The following is a 13,369-nucleotide window of genomic DNA, read 5'->3' as shown; positions in this document are numbered from 1 at the left end:
GTGTGGGAGAGGTGGAGGATCTTGTTAACAGCAGCCAAGGCACGTTGAGTGCGTGTCTCTCCCGCTTCTAAGGCAGGGCTTGTCTGCGTGATCTCATTTAGCCTCACAACAGCCCAGTAAGGCAGGTCATATCCTCATTTTCCAAAGGAAGAATGAGAGGCTTCAAGAAGTTAAGTAATTCCCTCAAGCTCATCTTGCTAGTAAATGCAAGACCCACTGTCCTGCTGCCTCCAGTTCTAGTGGGAGTGTCAGCGTGAGCCAAGGCACAGGGGCAGGGCTTTCCAGAGCAGGTTACAGAGAGAATGGAGGGGCCTGTCCAGCTAGAGCGACGCTTATATTGGGGAGCAGTGAGAGCTGAGGTTGGAGCATATGTAATGGATCTAAATAACAGATCCCCTTAAATCTCATCTGGAAACTAGAACTTTATCCTGCGGGTACTGTGTTGAGTGGAAGAAGGAAATTGGAACCATATTCTGGAGTTTGGGGCCTACAGATTGTCCAAGGGGTGGAGAAAGTAAGGGAGGACAGACAAATGGTTTGGAGGAGAAATTGACTGAAGCTAGGGCAACTTTGTTTTGTCTCCCCTGCTTGAACATGTGTGTTGAGTATATGTCTGCTCCTACCTAGCACGTTAATTAGAATGCAGCCCTCTTCCAGGTCAGCTGTTGGGGTCTCATGCCCTGGTGACATCCTGGGTGTCATGTAAGGAGACATACGGCTGCCATATCTCATCTCACTGCCCAGGGATTAAGGCCTGCTCAAGAACCATGGCAGGTTCTCCGAGTGCCTTTGCTGCCCACTCGGACGCGGCTTGGTGGTCCAGGCCCTTTGACTCACTGGCTTCCCCCACTGCTTTCTTTTTTTTTTAAAGATTTTATTTTTTTCCTTTTTCTCCCCAAAGCCCCCAAGTACATAGTTGTATATTCTTCGTGGTGGGTCCTTCTAGTTGTGGCATGTGGGACGCTGCCTCAGCATGGTTTGATGAGCAGTGCCATGTCGGCGCCCAGGATTCCAACCAATGAAACACTGGGCCGCCTGCAGCGGAGCGCGTGAACTTAACCACTCGGCCACGGGGCCAGCCCCTTCCCCCACTTCTTTAATCAAAATTCCTTGCTGAATCTGCTGGGGCAACAATCTACAACTGCATTTAATGGTCAGACTCAGTCTCTAAGACTTCGACACCACACAAAACCTTTAGGGGCCTTTGAACAGAAGAATAACATAATGTTTGGGGAAGAGAACCTAGAGGCAGCAGAGAAGTCATTAAATTTCTACAGTTCCTTCAGCCCTTCTGACGTGATGGAGTTAGCAGGCGAGGCAGTCATCTCCCTCCAGGTCACCTCTTTGTGGTGGTTATGTGGTGTCTGGAATTGGGCATGATGCTCTGGAGCTGGAAGATGAGCATGTTTTGGGTGAGCAACTAACTACTCAATGAAACCTTGATAATCTAGAAAGGTCACCTGCGGCAGTTGTTATAGTAGTGGCAGTAAAAAGAGCCCTGGACTTGAGTTGGGAGATGAAAAATGAACCCCTGCTCTTCTTCCTATTAGTCGTGTGATCAGCGTTGTTACTTAACCTTGCTGAGTGTTAGTTTCCTTGTCTGTAAAATAGAGGTGATAGCTGTATCAATCTCATAAGTTCTCGTGAAATTTAACGAGAAAAAGCCACTCTGGGTGGCTCAGCCAGAAGAGAGTGCAGGGGGGCTATGCTAATTAAGACAGCCCCAGGGATCTCCCATCTAATAAGCCGTCCTCTGTCCCCATTCTGGATGGCGCAGTGTCTCCCATCATAGTAGCACTCACCACACCATATTGTCCTGTCCTGTTTGCCTGTCTGCCTCTGTCACTAGACTGTGAGCTCCTTGAGGGCAAGACTGAGTCTTCTTTCTCTTCATGATCAGCACCTAGACAGTGCCTGGCATATGGCAGGTGTGCACAAGTTTACCAAATAACCAAGAAAAGAGCGAAGACATTACCTACTATGCCTTTAAGAATGGAAGATGAGTTTAATTTGACCAAAAGAAAAAACAAAGTTTGGCACATAGTGATTCTCTGAATTCTCACAAGCAAGTGCTTATTAATTCACTTTGGACTCTTTCCAAGAATCAAGATAGAGGTTATTCTTCTGCTCTGCTAGAATTCCTATCTCCCTATTTTTGGAAAATATGGACGACACTGTCCTCTGCCACTTGCTGTCACCTCTTCCATTCTTTGGGATTTCTCATCAAAGATAAAAAGGATATGTACTTTCTAAAAAAGATGGAATATGCACATCCTCTAGTGGAGTGGAGATTTGAACTGACATAAGGGACCCTCCTTCAGGCTCCTCCTGCTACCTTGGGACGCATTTCCCTGTAATATGGTTTGTCTTCCCTTTCTGGCCTTAAGACTTTTATACTGTCTGGGAAAGATGTAAGTGCAAGAGGCTCAAAATGTTGCTTTCCCTTTGGCATTTATTAACTTTGCTCAGTCTTCCTCAGTCACTTGACCTGTGCCCTCTGGATTCCTCTGGCTTTGAACACAGCTTTAAAAAACCCTCCTGGTTTTAGCGTTTTTATTAGCCATGACTTCTCTTGAGCTTTAGCTTTCTTGAAGCGTTTCTTAAATGTAAATGCTGTTCTTTTGTACCAGTCCTGTACATCTCTTTTGAAAACCTGAACTCACTGGGGAGCTCAGTTTTGAGTTGAACTGATCTAACCCCGATGAGAGGCCCAATCACGTTCCTGTTGGATGGTATCTGTGGTCCTTGCATCTTAGAATGATTCCCCATCCATCCATATGCAAAAAGAAAACTACATACCATTCTGTTGGTAAAGTTACTGAAGTTCTCAACCAACACCTGCTTGATCATGTCTGGCTCAGAGATGACGATAACCATGCGACGACCAAAATAGTACCTGGGAGGAAGAAAAAAAAATCACTTTAAAATGTGTTGTATTTATCTACCCATTTCTCCTTTCCAAAAAGAATTCACAGTGGCCTAGAATGAAGGATAAAAGATGAAGAGCAAGTAAAGATGTGGAGAAGAAGAGGAAATACATGTGCTGATCATGAGAAACAGTATAGCTGTGATGATCTGACATCAAATTTCATTCCACAAACATTTATGGATTCCCACCTTGTCCCTGGAGACTCTGGGATGAATAAGACACAGTCCCTGCTCCTAAGGAGCTCGAAGCCTGATGGGAAAGAGATCTGTAAATGTAAACACAGTGCTAAGGAATTCATAAGATCCAGTAGTAAGACCAAGAAGGAGAATGGCAGAGGTCAGCATTGTCCATAGTTTCCAAAAGTGGAGAGAAAGACATTCTAGGAAGAGAAGACTCATAACTTTTGTATTGATTCTTAGAGAAAGTCTAAAGTGAGTTAATAAACAGATGCTTGCGAGAATTCAGGAAAGATTAAACCTGTTGGTGAAGGACTGAACATCTCGTTGCCACACCTATATCTGAAGGAGCTCTGTGGATACTGATGACATTTATGAAGAGATGGAGGAGAAGATGAGCCAGTCAGCTGGTGGTGGTGAGCTCTAACCAGAGGCAATGCTTAAGGACATGTCTGGTTATATTTGTTAAAGTACTGAGGACATAAAAGCAGCCAAGATGTAGTCACAGCCTTCAAGGGTCTCACAATCTGGTGGGAGTGACAATTGGAAAATCAGCATACAGTGTGACATCTGGCAATCATGGGTGACATTGGAGGCACACTCAACTCAGTGCTTGGAGAAGAGAGAATGAAGGCTTCCCAGAAGCTACTTCCCAAACTGAGTTCTGAAAGATAAACTGGAGTTAGTCCTGGAGGAGGGTGTACCAGGCAGAGGAATCTACTGTCCAACTGTCCAGGGATGAGCCTGCTTGAGGAACTAGGAGTCCTCGGCCATCAACTGCATAAAGCAAACCAGAGTGATGACCAGTGGGTCCACTGCATCATGCCATGTTTTTAGTGTGTGAAATTATACTTTCAGGGTGTAATTTGACGGCTGCCGTATCTAGCTCAGAGCAGTAAGGGACAGATTTTAAAGAGTAAAGTCACAAGACATGAAAACAACAAAGTTTACTCCGAATTCCTAGTTACTCGGAACTTTTCGTAAGCTAAAAATGGCTTTAATTTTATAACTCCTTTCCTTCTCACTGTCTACGGGAAAAATATTTGTCTGGCGCATATTAGGCACTCAGAAAATATTCGCCTGAGTAATCACATTTTCCAAAGCTGCTGGGGGAATCTTTGGGATACAGGAATTCAATGGAAGTGGTAGAAGGAAAGAAATGATACTAACTAGTTTTTTACTGGTTTTGACCAAGCAGACCAAAAAGAACCCAATGAAGCCATAAACCAATGCTTCTATAAAATTTGTGAGGAGTGTCATGGAATCTTTTGAGAATCTAGTGAAAGCTGTGGACATTCTCCTAAGAAAAGTGGACATTGGCAGCATTTTGTATACAATTCAAGGCGTTCTTGGACTCCTGAAGCCCAGTCTAAAGTAACACTTCTCAAAATTAAAATATGCTTAAAAGTCACCCAGGGTTTGAAGAAATAATGGCTGAAAATTTCTCCAATTTGTCAAAAGACATAAACTTACAGTTTCAAGAATCCCAAATAGGAGAAACTCAAAGAAATCCATGCCAAGACATATTATAATTAAACTTCTGAAAACTAAAAACAGAAAAAAATCTTGAAAGCAGCCAGAGAGAAAAGATGTATTATCTATGAGGAATACCAATTTAAAGGACAGGAGATTTCATATCAGAAACCAAGGACGGGGCTGTCCCCGTGGCCGAGTGGTTAAGTTCGTGCACTCCACTTCGGCGACAGAGGGTTTCGCCAGTTCTGATCCTGAGCACGGACCTTGGACTGCTCATCAAGCCATGCTGAGGCGGCGTCCCACAGAGCAGACCCAGAAGGACATACAGCTAGAATATACAACTCTCTACTGGGGGGGCTTTGGGGAGAAGAAGGAAAAAAAGAGGAAAAAAAACGAAGATTGGCAACAGATGTTAGCTCAGGTGCCAATCTTTAAAAACACACACACACACACACACACACACACACACACACGGAAGCCAGAAGCAATTGGCACATATTTCACATGCTGAAAGAAGAGAACTGTCAATCACAAGTTCTATATCTGGTGAAAACATCCTTCAAGAAAAAAGAGGAAATAACAACATTGTCACATGAAGGAAAACTAAGAGAATTTGTCACTAGCAGATCTACTCCTTAAGAATGGCTAGAGGGGCTCTCCAAACAGAAGGGAAATGAGAACAGAGAAAGCCTGGAACTTCAGAAAGGAAAGAAGAACAACGGAATGGGTAAAATTTATACATTATCCCTCTTATGAGTTTATTAAATTACACTTGATGATAGAAGCAAAAATTATAACACTATCTAATGTGGTGTTCAGTATACTTAGAAGAAATACTTAAGATAAATATATTTAAAAATTAATAAAGGAAAAGGGATCAAAATGGAAGTAAGGTTTGCCCATGTCACTAAAAGGGATAAAGCATCAATACCAGTAGACAGTGACAAATTACAAAAGTATATTTATGCAACCACTAAGAAAACTATACAAAGTGATATACAAAAAATTTTTAATGTCAGAATCTAAAAAATGTTCAAATAATTCACAAGAAGGCAAGAAAAGTGAAACAAGAAATAGGGGAATAAAAGAAAACAAACACATTACTATATTATAATTATAAATATAATGAAATAATTAGATAACATATCAAAATTGGTGGTTGCTGGGGCTGGCCCCGTGGCCGAGTGGTTAAGTTCGCGCGCTCCGCTGCAGGAGGCCCAGTGTTTCGTTGGTTTGAATCCTGGGCGCGGACATGGCACTGCTCATCAAACCATGCTGAGGCGGCGTCCCACATGCCACAACTAGAAGGACCCACCACGAAGAATATACAACTATGTACCGGGGGGCTTTGGGGAAAAAAAATAAAATCTTAAAAAAAAAAGAAATTGGTGGTTGCAGCTAAAGCAAACAGTGCTGAGAGAGAAATTTATAGCACTAAGTACTACCCTAGAAAAGAGGAAAGATCTTAAATGAATAATCTAAGTTCCTTTCTCCAGAAACTAGAAAAAGAAGAGCAGAAAACCTAAATCAAGAAGAAGGAAGGGTATAAAAAAGAAAAGAACAGGCATCAACGCATTTGAAAACAGAAAAACAATAGAAAATTAATGAAACAAAAAACTAGTTCTTTGGAAAAAAAGTCTGTAAAATTAATAAACATCTAGCAAGACTGACAAAGATAAAAAGAGAGAAGATACCAATATCAGGAATGAAGTAAGATGTCACCACAGATCATGCAGCCATTAAAAGGATAAGGGACTACTACAAATAACTTTACAGCATTAAATTTGACAGCTTGACAACTACAAACTACTGAATCTCAAACAAAATAAAATAAACAACCTGAATCCTGTAACCATAAAAGAAATTGAGTTCATAATTTTAAATTTCCTGGAAAAAAATCTCCCAGCTCAGATGGTTTCAGTGGAGAATTCTACCAAACATTTAACAGAATTAACACAAAATAAAAGAAGAAGGAGCACTTCCCAACTCAATTTGTGAGGCTAGTATTACCCTGATATCAAAACCTGAAAAAGACAGTACAAAAAAAAGAAAGCCATAGACCAATATCCCTTATGAACTTAGGACATGAAAATCTTCAACATAATATCCGCAAATCAGATCCCAAACTCGATCAATATAATCTGCCATATAAACTGCATAAAAAAGAAAAGCTGTATGATCATATCAGTTGATGTAGAAAAAGCATTTGATGACATCCAGCACTCATTCGTGATAAAAATTCTCAGGAATGGAGGGGAACTTTCTCAACTTTATAAAGAGTATCTACAAGAAACCTACAAAAAATAACTAACATTATAGTTAATGGTGAAAGACTGAATGCTTTCTCCTAAGATTGGGAACAAGGCAAGGATGTCGACTCTCACTACTCTTATTCAACATAGTACTGGAAGTTCTAGCCAGGGCGACAATAAGTCAAGGAAAACAAATTAAAAGCATATAGATTGAAAAGGAATAAATAAAATTCTGCCTAATTTCAGATGACATGATTGTCCACATAGAAAATCCTAAGGAATAAAAAAAATCCTGGACTAATGAGTCCAGCAAAGTTGCAGGATTCAACATCAATAAACACACATATTTAGCATTTCTATATACTAACAATGAACGTGTGAAAGCCAAAATTAAAACAGAATTCCATTTACAACGCTGATGGAAGAAATCAAAGAAGACCAAAATAAATGGAGAGATATGTCATGTTCATGGATTGAAAGACTCCACATTGTAAAGATGTCAGTTCTCTCAAAACTGATCTATAGGCTTAATGCAATTCCTATCAAAGTCACAGTAAGAATTTTTGCAAGCCTAGAAGAGGTTATTCTAAAATTTATATGAAAAGGCAAAGGACTTATAATAACTAAATCAATTTTGAAAAAGAAGACTCAAGCAGGAGGATTCATTCCACCAGATTCCAAGACTTGGCTACACTAGTCAAGACTGTGTAAAATTGGCTGAGAGATAAACACATAGATGAATGGAACAGAATAGAGACGCCAGGAATAGACCCACACAAATATCCTCACCTAATTTTTGACAGAGAAACAAAAGCAAATCAATGGAGGAAGGATAATCTTTTCAACAAGTGATGCAGGAGCAATTGGACTTACATAGGCAAAAAATGAACATCACACCTTATACAGAAATTAACTCAAGATAGATCATGGACATTAAATTAAAGCACTAAACATGGACATTAATTAAAACATTAAACTATAAGCCTTTTATAAGAAAATCTTTGGGATCTAGGATTAGGCAAAGAATTCTTATACTTGACACCAAAAGTATAATTCATGAAACACAAAGATTGATAAATTAGACTTAATCAAAATAAAAATATTTTACTCTTTGAAAGACCTTCTTCAAAGATAAAAAGACAAGCTATATACTGGGAGAAAATATTTGCAAACCACATATCTGACACAGGACTTGCATGTGGAGTATATGAAGAACTCTCAAAACTCGACAGTTAAAATACAAACAATTCTATTAGAAAATGGGCAAAAGACATGAACAGACATTTCACTGAGCAAGATATACAGAAGTCAAGTAAGCACATGAAAAGGTGTTCAATATCACTAGCTATTTGGGAAATGTAAATTAAAACCACAATGAGCTATCACCAGACATCTATTAGAATGGCAAAAATAAAAAAAGAAATCAAATGCTGAAGAGCTTGTGGGAAAACTGGATCATTCATACATTGCTGGTGTGGATGTAAAATGGTACAGCCACTTTGGAAAATAGTTTGGCAGTTTCTTATAAAACTAAGCATGTACTTACTGTATGACCCGCAATAGCACTCTTGGGCATTTGTCTCAGAGAAATGAAAACTTATGTTCAACCAAAACATGTATGTGAATGTTCATAGTAGCTTTATTCATAAGAGACAAAAACTGAAAATAACTCAAATGTTCTTCAATGGGTGGATGGTTAAACTATGGTGTATCCATACAATGGAACACTATGCAGCAATAAAAAAGGACAAACTGTTGATACATGCAATGACTTGGATGAATCTCAAGGAAATTATTTGAGTGAAAAAAAAGCCAGTCTCAAAAGGTTACATACTATATGATTCCATTTATATAATGTTTTTGAAATAACAAAATTATATAGGTGGAGAATAAGTTAGCTTCCAGAGGTTAGGAATGGGGTTAGTGATGTGTTGGTGTGGCTATAAAGGGTCACTCTAGAAAGCCTTGTGGTGATGGGACAGTTCTGTATCTTGGCTGCAGTAGTGGTTACACAAATCTACACATGTGATAACATTACACACACACGAATGATAAAATCTGAATAAGCGTTGTGGCTTATACCAATGTCAATTTCCTGGTTTTGATAACGTACTCTAGTTATGCAAGAGGTTACCACTGGGAGAAATTACCATTGGGTAAAGGGTACACAGGACCTTTCTGCACATTTTTTCTCAGCTTCCCGTGAATCTATAATTATCTCCAAAAAATTTTTTTTAAGTTACCTGGGAGCTTAATGAACTACGGAGTCACAGCTCTGCTCCTCACCAAGTCAGATCTAGGAGCTTAGGAGTCTGCATTTTGACAGGCTTTCCAGATTCCGACGCCAGAAGACTAATCCTGCACTCTGAGAAAGGCCGTGCCAAGGCAGGGGCTTTCAGCCTCAGTGGCAGGTCAAAACCGTCTTTCGAGCACCCAGAAAATAATGATGCATGGCCCCACCCAGACCTCCCTGATCAGAGCATCTGGGGTGGGACCCAGCCCCCTCTAATTTTAACAAGATCCCCAGGGGGATCCTAATGTGATTGACGGTAACCAGGTTGGGGACCCACAAACCTCAAATTAAAAACCCTGCTCTATATTTAACCAAAGTGCATGCCCATTCTCATTTCCCTAAATTCTTAGATCTAAAAGGAAAGCGTTTCCACTGGGGTGCCAACATATTTTGGTAATATATTTGTATTGATTTAGTTATTATCAAAATAATTTTATACATAACCTGGATTTTCAGAAAACCAAAATAATACTTCTACATTCAAATGAAAGTTGTCCTTCCAAGTGGTCACCTTGGGAGTCTTTGTGCTTTTTTCTAGTAATATTGCTCACGCTAAAAACAATTTTGTCACAATGCCTTTAGAATTGCTTCAGAGCTGGTTTATGAACCTCGTGAGAAAACTGGCCCCATTTTACATGTAAATTGTGTAATCTTGTGAATTTATATTTACACACACACTCATAGTTTGAGGAGCTCCTGGAAATATCTTGAACAGAGAAACATGTAAATGAAGCTGTTTTTTTCAGGCCTTCCCTTTGGGTGCGGGGGATGGCCCCACTGGTTTTGTCTCCCTGGCCCTCCTTAGGGAAGCACCCTCCCCCATTCTTCACAGTTCTTGAAGATCTGTCAATGATAGCACCCTGTCCTTCTGGTCATGGGGATGGACTCACCATCCAGGCTTGGCCAATCCTAGTATCTCATCTCCTTGGCAACAGTGACTGGTCCACGGGGTGGACACATGACCCAGTCAGGGTCAGTCAGAATCCTTCACTGGATGTATACATGGAGGCTGTGAGGGGGTAGGGGGAGAGCTCTGTCTTTCTCCTGGAGCTGCTGAACTAGGAATATGTGAATCCAGGGCTGTTCGTGGCCATTTTTCTACCACATGGTGAGACCTGTCTGCAGAGGGAGCTAACAGGGGCAGGCAGATTTAAGACATCAGAGAGAGTGTTGAGGAAATACAAAGTCTGGTTCAAGGCTCTACCTCCTGCATCTTCACTGGATCCTCCAAGCTAAAGTTAGTGTGTGTGTGTCAGTTCGTTTGAGTCAGGTCTCTATTATTTGTAATCCAGAAGTTCTAACTAATATGGTCCCCCTTTTCCTTCTCAACCTTGTGAATACTGGATGCCATTCTGCCTCTCAAAACATCCTCCCCCAAGAGGATCTGATCTCAGTTTTGTACCTTGGTGTGAATGTTTGGTGATGTCTTACTGCTTCCTGAGATGGAGTGGTATACTGCAAAGCAATACGCACTAGAGCTCAGGAGGCTGGATCCGGGATCGTCCAGCCCTGCACCTCACTCAGACAGCCCTCGGGGGCAGGTCCCGAATGCCCTGCACTTCAGCTTCCTCGCCTCTGAAATATGCCAGTAAACTAGGCAATCTCTGCAGTTTGCTGTAGCTTTAAATCCTATAATTGCTGTGAATTAAAAAGGAGATTAAAGTATGATATTTGAATTTTAAGTCTACTCTCCACAGGGTGTGAAGGAACTTCCTATATCATTGAAGTATTTGAATGGGTCGAGGACCCTTCTCAGAACCTCTGAAGTGACCGCAGTTATGAGTGTTAATTGAATGTTTCCTGCCTGCCAGGTCTTGTGCTAAGAGCATTGCCTGGATTATCTCACTTAAGCCTCATAGAAAATGGATGGGGTAGTTATTATACCCACTTTTCAGAATAGGAAACTGAGACTTAGAGAGGTTAAGTTAGTTGCTGGGACTTGACCCCAGTCTGACAGCTGCCAAAGCCTGGGCCCCTCACTGCTAACCACACTGCCATCTACTCAACAGACACTGTTCTCCCAGGTGGGCCCTGTCTGCGGAGCAGCTCCAGTGCTGAATAGGCGTGCAAGAGAAAACAGCCCGGCCTCCAGCTGTGCAGACTGTGTCTTTTAAAGGTGGAAATTCAGAGCAGCTTCTTGTTTAATGGACCAGAAAGCCCCAGCCCAGTTACGAAGGTAAATTCTTGCTTCCCTCTACCCCAAGTGTATACATAGTCACCTTTTGGGACAAAAAATTCTTAGCCAGTTATTCATTTAAATTTATTTATGCACATAAGAATTTGTTTATTCAACTCCAAAGCACCTGGTTGAAGAGGAAATTTAGGCAAATCAGTAAAGTATTGTGCAGACAAAAATAGCACTTGCTTGACTTGTTTAATTAGCAGTTTTCTTTTTGTAAAAAAACCTGACCAGTCAGTTCAACAAAAATAGTTCACAACTGCCTTCCAGGAACCAAGGCAGGGTAGACTGCTGGTACTAGCCTATGGCTGGCCCTGTTCCAGAGGGGCTGCCCCTGTCAGGGGCGAGCGAGCTATAAAGGCTGTTTACTGGGAGGCACCTACCGGCGCGGCCACAGAAGGATGTCCAAGCTACACAGTGGAATAGAAAAGCACACTGTAACATAGCACGTATAGTTGTGGAAATAAGTAATAGTCTATCTGACTATTACTTCGTTCATTCAATAAGCATTTATAGAGCACATACGCTGTGGCAGGCACTGTGCTGGGTGTGTTAGTAACATCCCTGGAAAAAATCAAGAGGAATCTAGAGGAAGATGTATTAGACAGGGCGCATATCTGGAGGACTAAATTGTGGGGGACTTTGACTTGTCATGTTGTGTGTTTCTTTAATGTTCCAGTATTTTATAATGAGCGCATGTGACTTTTGTAATAAGAAAAAGAAAGAAACCAAGGGATTTCTCAGTGGATTGGCCTCACAGACTGGTCTGTCAAGAGTCTGGGTGGGGGTTGGCCGTGGTGCAGCTGCCAGGGCTCGGGTTCAAGGTCCTGCCCTGTGATTTAACAGTGGTGTCCCCTTGAGCAAACCACAACCTTCCTGAGCCCGTTTCTTTGATGTGTTCCTTTGAGGGTCAGATGAGAAACACGAGGATGATTTGTCCACAGTGAAATTTTAGGCAAATGCTGGTCGTGATAACCTCCCCATCAGAAGTGAAGGGCCCTGCACATCCCGGCAGGTGGGCCACACTTGAGAGGTCATGCTGACACCCCCCCACAGACACACACATTTGCAGAAGGGGTCTGAACGTACGTCTGTCTGACAGCGCAACGGAGAAGGTACAGCCTGTGGAGTCCTGGGGATCTGTCCCTGCTCGGCTCATTGAGGCATCTTGCTATCCAACCTGTCAGTGGATCAGGGGCAGCTTCAGTTAGCTGAGTGGCAGAGCAGATTCCAGCTGCTAGGGATACTTTTCTTGAGGAGCCAGTGACGGAGTCACAGGCCCTTGGAGTCTGGAGGTGCCTCCTCCGACTCCCATCTGTCACTCCGAGCAGGGTGTGCCCTTCTGCGTGGGAAGCCTCAGGGCGCTCATGCCTTGGGGCTGGCCCTGAACTCACAGAGCTCTATAGAGCTTGATGGACTGAAGCAGCCCTGTTTCAGGCCTTCTCCTCTCTGGGGTGCCTGGGGTCTGTTCGCCTCCTTTCTCCTGCCCTAGTCAGACTCCGGCTAGGAGAGTGTCTGGTCCCTCACTTCGCAGATGCACTTTGGACCTCTCACTTAGAGATTTATGTCTCCATCATTCTGGCTTGCCTTCCTGACTTGCTGCTTGTCTACACACGGGCCCCGACTCAGTTATCTGCCTAAGACTTTGTAAAATACAAATCTGATTGTCACCTCCTTATTTAAAACCTTTCAGTGGTTTGTCACCATCAAGGCCAAAGCCTTTGGGAGTCTTTAGTATGGCATACAATGTCCTTCACAACTAGCCCCTGCCTTACTCTTTGGCCTCGTCACTTCCTATTTCCCATCACCCCAAGCACCAGTGCTGACGATCAACCTGAGTTACTGAGACCCTCCATCCTCCCTTACCTCCATACCTCTGCACATGCTGTTCCCCCTGCCTTCCTGGAACAGCACTCCTTTTCCTCTTGCCTGGTTAACTCCTGATGGTTCTCCACGAATTCTAATTGTATGTTTTCTTGGCTGACTTTTCAGTTGACTGTGACTGCTTTAAACACAGGACCCTTGTCTTATTTACCTTTCATGTCTAGCATTTACTAGTATTGG

At 42.1% G+C, this 13,369-nt stretch overlaps 1 protein-coding gene across 1 annotated transcript in view; it reads right to left on the bottom strand.

Annotated features, from left to right (window-relative positions):
- Window positions 1-13,369, bottom strand: part of TBXAS1 (thromboxane A synthase 1) — a 142,317-nt gene that overhangs the window by 77,629 nt on the left and 51,319 nt on the right. The window contains exon 4 of the mRNA XM_001496553.7: window positions 2,800-2,896. Within this exon, the coding sequence (XP_001496603.4) occupies window positions 2,800-2,896 (97 nt within the window). The remainder of the gene's footprint in view (window positions 1-2,799; window positions 2,897-13,369) is intronic.

Source organism: Equus caballus, chromosome 4, assembly GCF_041296265.1.
Source record: "Equus caballus isolate H_3958 breed thoroughbred chromosome 4, TB-T2T, whole genome shotgun sequence".
NCBI lineage: Eukaryota > Metazoa > Chordata > Mammalia > Perissodactyla > Equidae > Equus > Equus caballus.
Note: the sequence above shows the minus strand (reverse complement) of the source record. Positions and strands in the feature narration are given on the sequence as shown.